Source organism: Otolemur garnettii, unplaced genomic scaffold (assembly GCF_000181295.1).
Source record: "Otolemur garnettii isolate 467f Iridium unplaced genomic scaffold, OtoGar3 scaffold00112, whole genome shotgun sequence".
Classification (NCBI taxonomy): Eukaryota; Metazoa; Chordata; class Mammalia; order Primates; family Galagidae; genus Otolemur; species Otolemur garnettii.
Genome location: NW_003852507.1, coordinates 1,298,579 through 1,313,042, shown reverse-complemented (window position 1 = coordinate 1,313,042; position 14,464 = coordinate 1,298,579). Strand labels below are relative to the sequence as shown.

Here is a 14,464-nt window from a genome sequence, read left to right as displayed (position 1 = left end):
GGTTGCTGTGAGCTGTAATGCCACGGCACTCTACCCAGGGGGACAGCTTGAGGCTCTGTCTCAAAAAAAAAAAAAAAAAAAAAAAAAAAAGAGTTTGTTATACAATTTCCAACAGCATCTTGCTAGTGTGGACATACACTGGACACGACAGCAATGGTCTGTTTGATTGATTTTAAAATATGGCTGCCACCAAGTGGCTGTAGTTGAGAATTGCTGGTTTCTGTTGGATCATTTCAAATGCAATCAATCAAGTTTATTTATGCGCATATAGTGTTCAGCCTCCGGTGACTGAATGTTATAAATGTTAGATATCCTTACACTAGTGCTACAATTTGGAGTATTGGTGATGTATTAACAGGAGCCTGGAAAAAGGAATTTAACTTTCCTTTAGGCATTTTTTTCTTAAGTTTCTAAGCTAGGAAGAGCTTTTTTTTTTTTTGGATACAGTCTCACTTGTCACCCTTGGTAGAGTATCATAGCGTCATAGCTCATAGCAACCTCAAACTCCTGGGCTTGAGTGATTCTCTTGCCTCAGCCTCCCAAGTAGCTGGGACTACAGGTGCCCACCATAATGCCCAGCTATTTTTAGAGTCGAGGTCTCACTCTGGTTAAAGCTGGTCTCGAACGTGTGAACTCAGGCAATCTACCTGCCTTGGCCACCCAGAGTGCTCAGATTACTGGTGTGAGCTACCGCGCTGGGCCGAGCCATTTTGTACATGGCTCTCTATTACCAGCTTGGGATAGGGGCCATCTAAGGACAGGATGAGTGTCAGGTGAGGGGGCAGTAATAGCAGAGGACACATGGGTTTGGAAGGACAGGATAAATAAAAGGTGATCATCCTTTGGAGAAGTAGAGACTTGCAGACTTCAAAGGCCTACTTGGGGTTTGGCTCTCATAATGCTGACCACCATCCTCAAGTAATAAAGTATAAGATCACATTCATTACTTGCTGAGAAGCCACAAACAAATCTCTGGGGCTCCAGTCTCATTTGTAAAATTGGGTCAATGATCTGCTATCCCATGAAGGCAATCAAAGGCCACCATCTTCTCTGCACTAGATTGTGACTCACCTTCAAGCTTCTTCTTTTGACTGACTGGAGCACACGGCGGTTAGGAGGGTGCTTCTTGTGGATTCGGTTCAAGAAGTCCACTTTGACGACATGCTGCGAAATGGTGTCCTGGAAACGATCAAACACCTGGCACCGATTGCTCAGTGTCATATTCTTCTGGTTCAGCTAGAGACAAAGCAGACACACCCAAGGTGAGATTCAGAAGTCCCTGCCCCATCTAACTCCATTCTGGGTTTAAAAACTAAAAGTCCTTGGCCAAATGGGTTTCTTCTATCAGGGGCCAGGATGTCAGCACTCCTACCAGAGGGCAAGGAACAAGGATGAAACTCCCCCCTCAGCCCTGCCCAATCTAGTGTGTTCCTGTTCCCTAGAGAGGCCTAAAGACAAGAAATAGGAGAATTAGCAAACAAATACCCTTCCAATTCAACCTCTGACAGTCTTCTGCTCCAGCCCAGACAACCCTTTGTCAGGATATCCTAACAGCAGCACAGGTTCCAGAGGAGATGGAAGCCTTGGCCCTCAAGAGACTCAGACTCGGCAGCACTTGTGGCTCAGTGAGTAGGGCGCCGGCCCCATATACCGAGGGTGGCGGGTTAAAACCCAGCCTCAGCCAAATTGCAACAAAAAAAAGCCGGGCGTTGTGGGGGGCACCTGTAGTCCCAGCTACTCAGGAGGGTGAGGCAAGAGAATTGCCTAAGGCCAAAAGCTGGAGGTTGCTGTGAGTTGTGACTCCAGAGCACTCTACCAAGGGCAACAAAGTAAGACTCTGTTTCTTAAAAAAAAAAAAAGAGAGAGAGAGACTCAAGACTCCCTAGCAGGGCCCTCTCTCACAGGAAGCAGCACTGTGTCCTACATAGGAGCTTGGCTGGCAAATGGGTCAGGACCAGAATCCTGTGTGTCTTGCTCTATTCCTACTGCACAGTACCGAGGAGCATTCTTTTTTTGTTGTTATTGTTGTTGTTGTTGCAGTTGTCATTGTTGTATTTTAGCTGGCCTGGGCTAGGTTCAAACCTGCCACTCTTGGTGTATGTGGCCGGTGCCCTGCCTACTGAGCTACGGGCACCGCCCCGGGGAGCATTCTTGATATCAAAGTCTTCCTCTGTGGGAGGCAGAAAATCTTGGACTGTTCTTAAGAGGACAGAGGAAGAGAAGTGAGTTTCTGCAATAGCCTGCAGAAACTATGCCAATTTTCCTCTTCTACATCTGGCTTCCCAAACTAATTCAAAAGCAAAGACTGGTTGTGGCAGCTTCCTTATTAATAAATTAGGTGAAACCTTTAAGTGGGTAATAAAAAATTAACCAACTAATAATTTCTCATCTGCTGGAAAGCTGCTCTTTAAGATACATATTTAGGTTAACTGCTTATGGTCATTTTTATCCTCATTCAGCAGAAAGCAAAATGACACACACACTGAGCCTCAGAGAGAAGCTTCCTCGTAAGTGAATCTTTCTTGAGTGGCATGTGTCAAAAGAATACAAAGTAACTCTTCTCTGTGTAAGTCTTTAACTGAGGTTCCTTTCAGTGCAAGGCCAGAAGAACATCACCATATAGGTGGTCAACAGTTACTCCATGCTTAACATCATTTGATAGACAGCATCTTTTTTTTTTTCTTTCTGTGAGACAGCGTCTTACTTTGTCGTCCTTGGTAGAGTGCTGTGGCATCAGAGCTCACAGCAACCTCAAATTCTTGGGCTCAAGAAATTCTCTTGTCTTAGCCTCCCAAGTAGCTGTGACTACAGGCGCCCACCACAACGCCTGGCTATTTTTTTTTTTTAAGAGACAGGGTCTTGCACTTGCTCAGGCTGGTCTTGAACCTGTGAGCTTAGGCAATCTACAGGCCTTGGCCTCCCAGAGTGCTAGGATTACAGGCGTGAGCCACCACATCTGGCCAATAGACAGCATCTTAAGCAGTAATCTTTAATTTGGAAAGGCTACTCTTATGATGGAGCTCCCCTTCCTGAACCCCTCTCCTATTCAATCTTGTGAGTGACTATTTTTTTTTTTTTAATGAGACAAAGCTTCAAGCTGTCACCCTGGGTAGAGTGCCATGGCATCACAGCTCAGAGCAACCTCCAACTCCTAGGCTCAAGCGAGTCTCTTGCCTCAGCCTCCCAAGTAGCTGGGACCACAGGTGCTGGCCACAACGCCCGGCTATTTTTTTGTTGCAGCTGTCATTGTTGTTTGTGTACGTGGCTGGTGCCTGAGCCACTTGAGCCACAGGCGCCGAGCCTGTGAGTGACTGTTCTAAAATGCCTAAAAAGTCAATCCTAAACCTAAACTCTTGGACATAGCAAATGACAGCTCTGTTCTATCCTTAGGAAATAGTCTGGAAAATGTACCCGAGACTCCTGAGAGGTGAAGCAATAGGATCCCGAAACCATTCATTGATTCAACGACTTACTCACTGAACTCCTGTAACATGCATGTCACCATAAGGAGGTTGTAAAGAATTCAACAAAGCAAGAGAAAGGAAAGAAACTCATTTGGTGCCTGGGACATATGTATTCCAAACAGTCTACCATTTATTTCCTTAAGGTTGGGATCTAATACATTCCCTTTTTAGGGCTAAATATCAATCACTTAATTCACAGTGGAAGAAATTACTCACAAATAGCTAAACATTAGTGGGTCAAGTCTGTCTATAACCAAAACAGGGCATTGTGGGAAAATGCAAAATGCACAGTGGAGGTATGTCCAAATGATCAGAACCGAGTATGGTCTACAGAAACCAGCATCTGTGAGGTAATAGTGAACTTTGGCACAAAGCTGACCTTAATGTTTTCTACTAAATCATTCTATATCCTAGCTGTGCCTATAGAGGAGTGACTGGACACTGCTGTACTTACCACCACATGTTCGATGTGATTCGGACACATCCATCTGCCCAGGGGCATGGCAGTGAGTGGCGGCTCAAGGCAGTCCATGTGAAACAGGAGGGGGCAATAGTCACACTGGATGAGAGGGGCTACGCGGCAACTCCTGCAAAAAAGAGATATAGGCCATTTTAGTGGCAAGATACTCTGCACTGTGGAATAGTCTCCCCTCCCTAATCCTAACAACATTCTCTCATCTCTTCCTCCTCTAGTGATTCAGTTACATTTACCATCAGGATGAATTTGGGGGCTCCTGCCAGGCTACTACTTTCTTCTAATAAAAGAATGTGACTTGTGGGGAAGTGAATGTTTATTTGGAGTATAGCTAATGTGGCTATCAGAGCAGGAATGATCGATGTTCAGTACCCACAGGGGGAAGACAGCCAACTCCAACACTGCTTTGACCTTTCTACTCCTTAAGAGAGCAACTATCTCATTAAAAAAAAAAATCACTAGCAACTTTTCTAAGTTGTAACTATAACAAGATTCCTCTTCTACACAAGCACTAGGAAGAACTGACAACTAGAGAGGTATATGCTGGGAAAATGATTTTGCATGTACTCATGTAAACATGGTTCAAGGGAGGGGGGGACCTAAGCAAAAACCAATTACGATTTATAACTATAATGTTCCTTGAATTGCAGTGGAGCCACAGTTTGTTCTAACTAGTTCCCTACAGCTTTTGCTGATAGTTGTTTTCTCCTGCTATCCTGCTCTGACCATAATACAGTCCTTCTAACTCACCCAAGCCAACAAGTCCAGCTTCAGTAATTGAAGCAGCTGGTTTCTGTCACTGAAGAGATCCTATTTGAAGGAAACCAGTGTCTCAGTGAAGGTACAACTGGGGCAGCCTAGGGGCTTTTGGAAGTCATCTGGTCCGATGCACACTAACCACTAAGAATACTTGTACCACCTCTTTAAAAAAATAAAGACCTGGTCTTGCTCCTAGGCTGATCTTAAACCTCTGGCTCCAAGTGATCCTCCTTTAGCCTCCCCAAATGCTGAGGTTATAATAAGACACTGTACACAGTTTTGTACTACCTTTTTCTTTTTTTTGAGACAGAGTCTCACTTGGTCACTTCTGGTAGAGTGCCGGGTGTCAGAGCTCACAGCAACCTCAAACTCTTGGGTTCAAGTTATCCTCTTGCCTCAGCCTCCCAAGTAGCTAGGAGTACAGGCGCCCCCCCACAATGCCCGGCTATTTTTTAGAGATGGGGTCTCACTCTGGCTCAGGCTGGTCTCAAACCTGTGAGCTCAGGCAATCTACCTGCCTCCGCCTCCGAAGTGCTAGAATTATAAGCAGAAGCCATTGCGCCTGGCCTGGTTTTGTACTACTTTTAAACCCATCTTCATTGATTTAACAATGCTTTGTGCCTTTTTCAGGGACTTGTGTCTCTACTGGCCAGAATTCTTCTTACTAGCCTACCTAGTCTAAATAACTCACAACTTCAGTCTAAGCTCTTAACTCCTTTTGTTCTAGCCTTTACCAACATAATTAAGAGTATTCCTATACTGTGATTCTTCAGGGAACATATTCAGAGCTCTCATCAGTCCATTAATCAGTCAGTCTCCATGTAGAGATTCCATTAGAATATGGGTTATCCATATTCAACATACTTGGTTTGGAAGAGGTGACTGAAGAGAAAAGGCATCATTTGCTGGATATGAAGAAGAGCCTCTTGGTATGAAAGAAAATACCTGTTACACGTGAAACAGACTTTGACCGGTAAGGGAACGAGACCATTGTGATCTAACTCATGCTGAGTCTTCTTTACGTTTTTCCCTGTGGTTTCCTCTTTTCTTCTCCTCTTGCTAGAACCTAGAAAAGAAATTAGTGGTACTGAGCTATCCCTGGCTTCAGAGTTCCTAGTCTGCAATATGGAAACAACATTAAATGAAAAAACAGATCTAAAGCATGGCCCAGACATGGATCTCTCAGAGGTCCACTGAGATTGAATCCAGGTGAGAAAAAATAATGACAAGGGAGGAAAAAGATGACTGCGATGTAAGTCAGAACCATGATCAGAAGTCACTTCTCAGTGGCAGAAATATATTTAACTGTTTTGCAAACATAAAGTGGTTAGAAACCTAGGTTTAGACACTGGCTAAACTATGAAATATAAATTCCTGATATAATAATTCCTGGCTCAGTGAGTAGGGTGCCGGCCCCATATGCCAAGGGTGGTGGGTTCGAACCCGGCCCTGGCCAAACTGCAACAAAAAATAGCCAGGGCTTGTGGCTGGTGCCTGTAGTCCCAGCTACTCAGGAGGTTGAGGCAAGAGAATTCCCTAAGCCTAAGAACTGGAGGTTGTTGTGAGCTGTGATGCCACAGCACTCTACTAAGGGCAACAAAGTGAGACTCTATCTCTAAAAAAAAAAAATAGAAAAGAAAGAAGAAAGAAAGAAATATAAATGCCTAAGTCAAACAGTCAACAAGGACTATAAGGACTATTCTGTGGAGGTGGTTAAGACTACATTTTAACTGCGATTTTATAGAAATCAGGAAAGTTTTGATTCCATATGCATCTTTCTTAAACCTATCAATTTTGCTTTCTCTGAAAGCAAAAGAAAAGAAAAGCTTCCCTAAAGGCTTTATGGTATCAAGTAGAAGGCAGAACTTGATGTTTTCTTTTTCTGAGACAGAGACTCATTCTGTCACCCTGGGTAGAGTGCTATGCCATCATAACTCACAGTAACCTCAAACTCCTGGACCTAAGCAATCCTCTTGCCTCAGTCTTCCAAGTAGTTGGGACTATAGGTGCCTACCACAACGCCTGGCTAGTTTTTCTATTTTTAGTAGAAATGGGGTCTCACTCTTGCTTAGGCTGGTCTTGAATTTCTAAGCTCAAGCAATCTATCCACCTCAGCTTCTCAGCAGAACTTGATTTAAAAAAAACAAAACAAAACAGGGGAAGATAATTTGGTAATATATATCAAAACTATAAATGTATGTGCAATTTTGACTGAGCAATTCTAATATAAGGAATTTGTCCTACAGATACACTTAGACAGCTATACATGTGTATAGTGATGTATTTACAAAGTTATTCATATGAAGCATTTCCTGAAGTAACAAAAGATGAGGAATAACCTAAATGTCCATCAATATAAAATTGGTTAAACAAATTACAATATATGTATACAATGGACTATTATTATGCAACCATTTACAAAGGCAAGGAAATTCTACATTAATATGAAAAAAGACTTTTTACAGCATATTGTGAAACAAAGTAAGCAAGGTGTAGAGTGGTATTTTAGTATGTTATTTAAGGAGAAAATAATGAGCATATATACATGTATCTATGTTTGTTTTTATATGTGTAAGGAAATTTGAAAAGACTGAACAAGAACCGACCAGAGGTTACCTGTGATGGGTTGGAAGGTGGAAACTAGGCAAATGGCAGACACGGGTGGAAGGGAAATTTTTATTGTAAGCCTTTGATATGTTTTTGGATTTTTAAACAATGTGGCTATAGTACCTACTTAAAAAAATACTGGGAAAGGGTAGGAGAGGAGTTTAGATACTCAGATAATGGAAAACTGAATAAGCACGGCAATGTAATGTTAAGATCTTCAAAGATCTCTGTAGGCAGAACCAGGAACAGCCAAGATGGGAACTGCATAAACTGACCCTACAGGCGGTACTGCTCTTTTGCTGGACAATGATTCTTTAGGAAAGTTGGGATGGGGGAGGGGGTAGGATGATGGTTTGGCTAACCTGGTAGTGCAGTGGTACAAGTCAGTTCATTGGGCAACTGAAATTGGGTAGGGTTCCGCTCCATGGCGGCAGCAATCAGCAGCTCAAAGGGCCGCCTCAGCTGGGGCTGCACATAGTCAGGCTCTGCTGCTACTGGCTCCTCGTCCACGTCAATGATGTCCTCATCAACGTCGTTCTGCTCAGAGGTGGGGGTCTCTGTGCTGGCATTGGATGTGGGTGTGCCAGGCCGGCTGGCTCGCCTTTCCAGGATCCGGGCATGGGCAATAGCCTTGAGTTCAGTTTTGCTAGCTGATCTGTCCAGCAAGTCAGTGTCACTGCTGGGGGATGTAGTCCGTTTGCCAGATTTGTCCACCAATCCATTGACATGACCCAGCTCCTTTTTCTGCTCTCGTTTCTGTGCAAATGAATAGGTGGGCTCAACATGAAAAGTACCACAAAAAAAGAGATAGGTTCTACAATGTCCTGAAAGACCACTAACTAAAATTAGGAAAGTATTTTACAAGACAATCATCTATCTGGGGACTTGGAACACTGGTGTTAAAGCTGACACAACCATAACAGAAATAATCTAAAGCTGATAAAACTATTGCAGCAAGGAATCACCAAAATGTGCGGAAAGTTAGGAACAATTTCATATCATTAACCCTAGCTCATCATATAACACACATCTATAAACTATAGGGTGAATGGCTAAAAAGTTAACACAGCGAGCAATTTAGTAAGACTAAGTGGGAACAGTAAGAATAACATAGTGAAAATCAATGAGATCACTGTAGTTTGTCTTGAAGTATCCTGACTTCCTCATTATTTTTTTTTAAAACTTTGGTCAAAATAAAGGAAATCTGCAAAAGCAAAGGTAGTAAAAATTGGCAAGTAGAGTTCCCAGTTCAAGGAGGTTGGGCAGTGGCACCCAGAGTAACTGCAATCAAGGTAGAGGGGTGGTGTGGGAAGGAAAGCAACCCAGCAATCATGGTGTCCAAGAATGACAGCTTTTAATGTTTTGCTTTTAACTAGAACTCTGAAAATGACACTTCCTGAAAGGTAGAGCAGTAGAAAAAGACTTAAGTGTACCCAACAGAACAGGATTCCTGATAATGCAATTTTCTCTAAGACCCCAAATAAAGTTGTCAAATGAAGGTTTAACACTGGTCTCCAGTCAGAGGATCTGGGATCTTGTCCCAGTTTTGCCTCTGACGTTGGGTGACTCAGGTAGGTGAGCAGGAATGTCTCCATCTGTAAAGTGACAATAAAAACCTTTTCCTCTGTTCCTTCTAGGGATACAGTGGAGATGAAGAGGGTCATACATGTGAAAGGGATGGCTGTGAGTTGAAGGAAGATCTAACTTGCGCTAGGATCTGAATGTCAGGAGTTAGAGCGGCCCCAAGGATGTATTGTTTCAATGCATTTGAGTGTAAAACATGAGGCCAGGCTAGGCACCTGTGGCTCAAGCGGCTAAGGCGCCAGCCACATACACCTAAGGTGGCAGGTTCGAATCCCCAGCCTGGGCCCGCCAAACAACAATGATGGCTGCAACCAAAAACTGGCCAGGCGTTGTGGCGGGCGCCTGTAGTCCCAGCTACTTGGGAGGCTGAGGCAGGAGACTCGCTTGAGCCCAGGAGTTGGAGGTTGCTGTGAGCGTGATGCCATGGCACTCTACCCAGGGGGATAGCTTGAGGCTCCGTCTCAAAAAAAAAACAAAAAACATGAGGCCAAAGGGGAATAGTAGTAATGGGAAAGGCAGATTTGACACTGGCAGGCAAAGAGGTCCACATGAAAGCAGGTCAGAGCAGCATTTCAGAAGTACCCTGTTAGAAAGGACATAATCCTCTCAGCAAATAGTTCTGCTTCTAGAAAACTGTTGAAGTAACAAAGCTTTGCCATGTCTTTGAATCCCTGGGAAAGTTAATCCACATTTGAGTCTAAGTTTCATCCCTTCTAAAATGGAGGATCTACTACTGGTACCCTGAGATGGCTGTATGGATTAAATGGGACTACAAGTAAAACACCTAGTATATGATGTGCACTGATGTTAACGTTAGTTCCTTTTCTTTACCCTTGTTACCAAGATTTATCTCTTCTCCCTTAGCTCCTCCCAACCCTTTCAGGTCCAGCTTCTTTGAGTAGCCCTGTTGTGATCTAATTGGGGATGTACAGGAAGAAGATCTTGGAAGGTGGACAGGCTGGAAGACAGGCTGGTTTGTGGACTTTAGGAGGCGTCAAGGTTCTGCTGTGGTTAGGTGGCTGACTTGGCTTTGGCTTTCTTTTTAATAGAAACCCTTGTGCATATATTTAAAAAATAATGGCTGCCTAACTGTTTATCTTCTTAAATGCTGAAAACTGTTACACACATAAACCACAATCTCTGAATCATGTCCTCATCCGGTTTCTGCAACCAAGGAAGTCATCATTCATTGTGACATCATGTTCAAGGGCGAGGAAAACAGATATGATGTCACAACAAAGGAAAAGTTGCTCAGTGTATCAGTGTTGGGTGGGTTACAACCCACAGATTATAATCCACAGCCTATATCTTTGAGGATTGGTTGAATCATAATCTGAGTAGAAACATACTTCCTTTTTTGATAAGGGAGAATTTAGCTCTTGTACCTCACAAAAAGTCTCAAGAAGTAAAAAACAGAACCATTTTTTTTTTTTAGACAGTCTCACTATGTCGCCTTGATAGAGTGCCGTGTCTGTCATGTTCACAGCAACCTAAAAACTCTTGGACTTAAGCAATTCTCTTGCCTTAGCCTCCCAAGTAGCTGGAACTACAGGTGCCCACCACAACATCTAGCTATTTTTGTTATAGTTGTCATTGTTTAGCGGGCCAGGGTCAAGTTTGAACCCACCAGCCCCAATGGGTGTGGCTGGTGCCCTAACCACTGAGCTACAGGTCCTGAGCCAGGAACCACATTCTTAAAGCTAGTACTAAATTATCAGAGCTAAGGGAAGTGGAGCTAAAGAGAGATCAGGCAACCCGAGGTACAAATGGGTTCAAAATCCTTTCCCTGCAATAATCCTAGCCAAGCCTCTGGATATCAGTGACTTATTTGCCTTGGGGTTAGAGAAAATTCCCTTTTTCATCTAGCAGCCTTTTCCTTCAGCCATGGATAAAGCTGCCACATTCAGGCCACTTATTAGGGAGTCAACAAGGAGGTCAGATGACTCCTGTCATTGGTGACTGAACATGGCTCAATAAATTAACACACCTCTTCTGCCCATTTCAGCAACTTGTGTTTGGATTTTTAGGTCCTACCAGATTCCGAACAGTCACCATGTGGAGAGTAGGGTGATTACAGGGCTGGAAAAGACAAGAAGGGACGAAAATGCCTTCGGGGCAGGCCATCTTAGCTCTAGAGTTTCAGTCCTCTCTATGTCTGGGATTCTGAACAAACTCAACAGAAAGCGGCATTATTACCTTTCGGCGAACAGTGCACCGGTGACACATCCACTCCCCAGGAGGCAACATCTCTTCACTCAGTGGAGGGTTACTGTATGGAAAAAACAAATGCAAGACTAAGTAACTAACCCTTTGGTGCAGCAGGAAAAAGCCTAGCCAGGTCCAGCACAAAGCTAAATGCTCCTAACTCCTTATTTTGGCCAGTCCTGCAGCACTGGTAGGAAGATTCTCTTATTTTTAAAAATGCTTACTTGGCATCATTTATAATACTCTAAGAAACATCCCACTTACCTGAGAAAGAGAATCAAATCCAAAGCTGTAACACTGGGCTTACAGGAAAAGGTATAAAGAACTAGTTCAGAGCCCAGATAGTCATGCCCAAACTCTGCACCATGAGAGGCCCACCATACTGTTTATAAAGTCTGTTAGTGTAGGTCTAAGTTCTTCCACCTGCTGTTCAGAGCCTCTCACATGGTCCCATTCCATCTTTCCAGGCCCCTTCAGGTATCTTTCCTGTTAGGCTACTTGAAGACTTGGTATTTCTTCCTCTAAAAAGCTATGCCTGTCAAAACCCTATTCATCCTTTAAGGCCTACTTCAAGTAGCAGTGTGGTGGATTAAAGACAACTACAAATTCTTTGCACAGCCTCCCATCCCTCCTCTAGAAATAGGCTTGTCTTTTGAGACAGAGTCTCATTTTGTGACCCTCAGTAGAGTGCCAGGGCATCACAGCTCATCGCAACCTCAAACTCTTGGGCTTAAGTGATCCTCTTGCCTCAGTTTTTCTATTTTTAGTAGAGATGGGGGTCTTGCTTTTTGCTCAGGCTGGTCTTGAACTTGTGAGCTCAAGCAATTTACCCGCCTTGGCCTCCCAGAGTGCTAGGATTATAGGCATGAGCCACAGAGTCTGGCCGACAGTTTTCTTATTTCTTTTATTAGAGGGACAAGACAATGACTGGATCTCTTCCTTCTTTTTATCTTTATAATACAAAGGTTGTACATACAGTAGTCACTGAGTGAGTCAATACTAAATCAAAACTAGAGCTGTGTAGGGCTGGGACTTACAGATCCTCCAAGTCATTGATTTCCATTACGGTTAACGGTTATCCCAAACACTACATGAGACTATTAAATCTTTGGGAGGGTTACATTTATAATGCCTATACAACAGTGGTTCTCAAAGTATGGTCCCCAAGCCAGCAGCATTAAATGTCACTGGGAATTCATTAGAAATGCAAATTCTGGGGCAGTGCCTGTGCTGGCCCATATGCTGGAGGTGGGAGGTTCAAACCCAGCCCCAGCAAAAAAAAAAAAAGAAATGCAAATTCTCAGACCTCACCCCAAATCTACTGAATCAGAAATTCTAGGAGTGGGTCTTAGCAATTTGTGTTAACAAGCTCTCAAGGTGGCTCAGCGCCTGTAGCTCAGCGGCTAAGGTGCTGGCCACAATGACCAGGGCTGGCGGGTTCAAACCTGGCCCAGGCCTGCTAAACAAGGACGATAAAAAAAATGGGTGTTGTGACAGGCGCCTGTAGTCCCAGCTGCTTGGGAGGCTGTAGCAAGAGAATCACTGAAGCCTAAAAGTTTGAGGTTGCTGTGAGCTGTGACACCAGAGCACTCTACTGAGGGGACATAGTGAAACCCTGTCTCAAAAAAAAAGTTCCCAAGGTGATTTTGCTGAACACCCAAGTTTGAAAATCACTGCTATACAGAATAAGGCTACATTTATGCTTAAGAAATTCCTATCTTTGGTTCTTGGCAGTCACTTACTTGGAATGGTAAAGAGGAAATTTTTCTTCAAAGAATGCGAGAAACAGCAAAAACAAACAAAAACTTGAGTATATACAAGATGCAAGGACTCTCCTTTAAGTTCCAGGGCTATGATGCTTTGCCATTTCTACTTAAAACTGCACTTGCCTTGGCCAATTTTCCTAGCTACTGTTTTGCCGTGCTTCCCTGGAGCCCTGAGCATACATGGCAGATGCTCACCACGCCTTCACAGCTCACTGCTTCCCTTACTTCCTGTTTCCTTAGTGAAATCTCAGGAGGATGCTTACCAGGAAGCAGAAAACAGGAGACACAGTGGTCTGTTGGCCAGTCTCCAAGCTCTAGAGGAACACAGGTGATTTCACCTGTAAAGACTTTCCTCATTCTATCCAATACACAGTATTTCTGTAATAGGCCACCTCCAAACTACTGAAAGGCATGTATGTAATTTGCAAAGGCCTACAGACTCTGCTATGCTTCAACAGCTGTCATACTGAAATTAACCCTGAAGGCTGTCACTTCTGATTCTGTTTTTCATCATTTCTTTTCATCTGCCCCACTGGCTTTGTATCATAATACCCTACATCAAACATGTAAAGCAGAGAAGGGTGAGGTAAAGTGGTACAGGTTTAGATCTTTCACCTTACATGCTTTCCTTAGTCTATTCCCAAACTTGTTGGCAGAATGATTTATACAGAAACACAATTATAATCTTATCACTCTCCTGATTAAAAAGCCCTTCAATGGTGCCCCTCCCCATGCCCTATGGCAATAACACTCTTTTTCCAGCTCCATCAATCTGCTGGCTCTCTGCACAGCCCATATGCAGTTTCTCATCTCTGTGTCTCTGCTCACTCCAGGTTCACCACCTACTGCTTCCTCTAATCTTTTACCTGGTGAACTCTTATCTTTTGAGGCTCAATTGAAGTATTCTCTCTAGGAATCTTTTTTCTAAACCTCTGGTTCCCACAGCACTTCTACAAAACCATACTCAAACCATTCTCTACCCAAATCCTCTTCTCTATGCCTTCAGGGCATAGATACAAAGGTATTTTCTCTCTTAACCTTAATTTAAAGAACTGGGGAAGACCCGGCTTCTAGGAAGCGAGTATAACCCCTCCAAAGTCAAGAGGCAAGGTAATGCAATTAGGCAGGCACTTGTTTTGGTGGTTAAATCACACATGAAATTACTTAGGGTTTTCTAAGTCACAAAACAATGAGAAGACATGGGAGTCAAAGCCCATATTTGCAAACCTAAACTTCAAATACTAAATAACCCCACTGCATTCATTTTGATTCTCTTTAAACAATTTGATTTTTATTTTTACCTTTTTTTTTTTTTTTTGTAGAGACAAGAGTCTCATTGTGTCGCCCTCGGTAGAGTACCGTGGCATCACAGCTCACAGCAACCTCCAACTCCTGGGCCTAGGTGAGTCTCTTGCCTCAGCCTCCCGAGTAGCTGGGACTACAGGTGCCCACCACAATGCCCAGCTATTTTTCTGTTGCAGTTCAGCTGGGGCCAGGTTTGAACCTGCCACCCTCGGTATACAGCGTCCTACCCACTAAGCCACAGGCGCCACTCAAACAAACTTGATTTTTAATTTTGCCTTTCTTTCTTTTTTTTTTTTTTT

General features: G+C 43.5%; 1 protein-coding gene across 3 annotated transcripts in view; it reads right to left on the bottom strand.

The window, feature by feature from the left end:
- PHF12 (PHD finger protein 12) overlaps positions 1 to 14,464 on the bottom strand; it is a 53,103-nt gene that overhangs the window by 13,329 nt on the left and 25,310 nt on the right. For 2 of the 3 annotated variants that reach the window (XM_003797135.1, XM_012809776.2), the window contains 5 exons: positions 11,086 to 11,158; positions 7,668 to 8,061; positions 5,644 to 5,764; positions 3,919 to 4,051; positions 1,072 to 1,236 (listed from right to left, as the gene is read on the bottom strand). In XM_003797135.1, the coding sequence (XP_003797183.1) occupies positions 1,072 to 1,236; positions 3,919 to 4,051; positions 5,644 to 5,764; positions 7,668 to 8,061; positions 11,086 to 11,158 (886 nt within the window). Of the gene's footprint in view, positions 1 to 1,071; positions 1,237 to 3,918; positions 4,052 to 5,643; positions 5,765 to 7,667; positions 8,062 to 11,085; positions 11,159 to 11,662; positions 11,719 to 14,464 lie in introns of those variants that run through there. The other variant, XM_012809778.2, reaches the window with a different exon arrangement.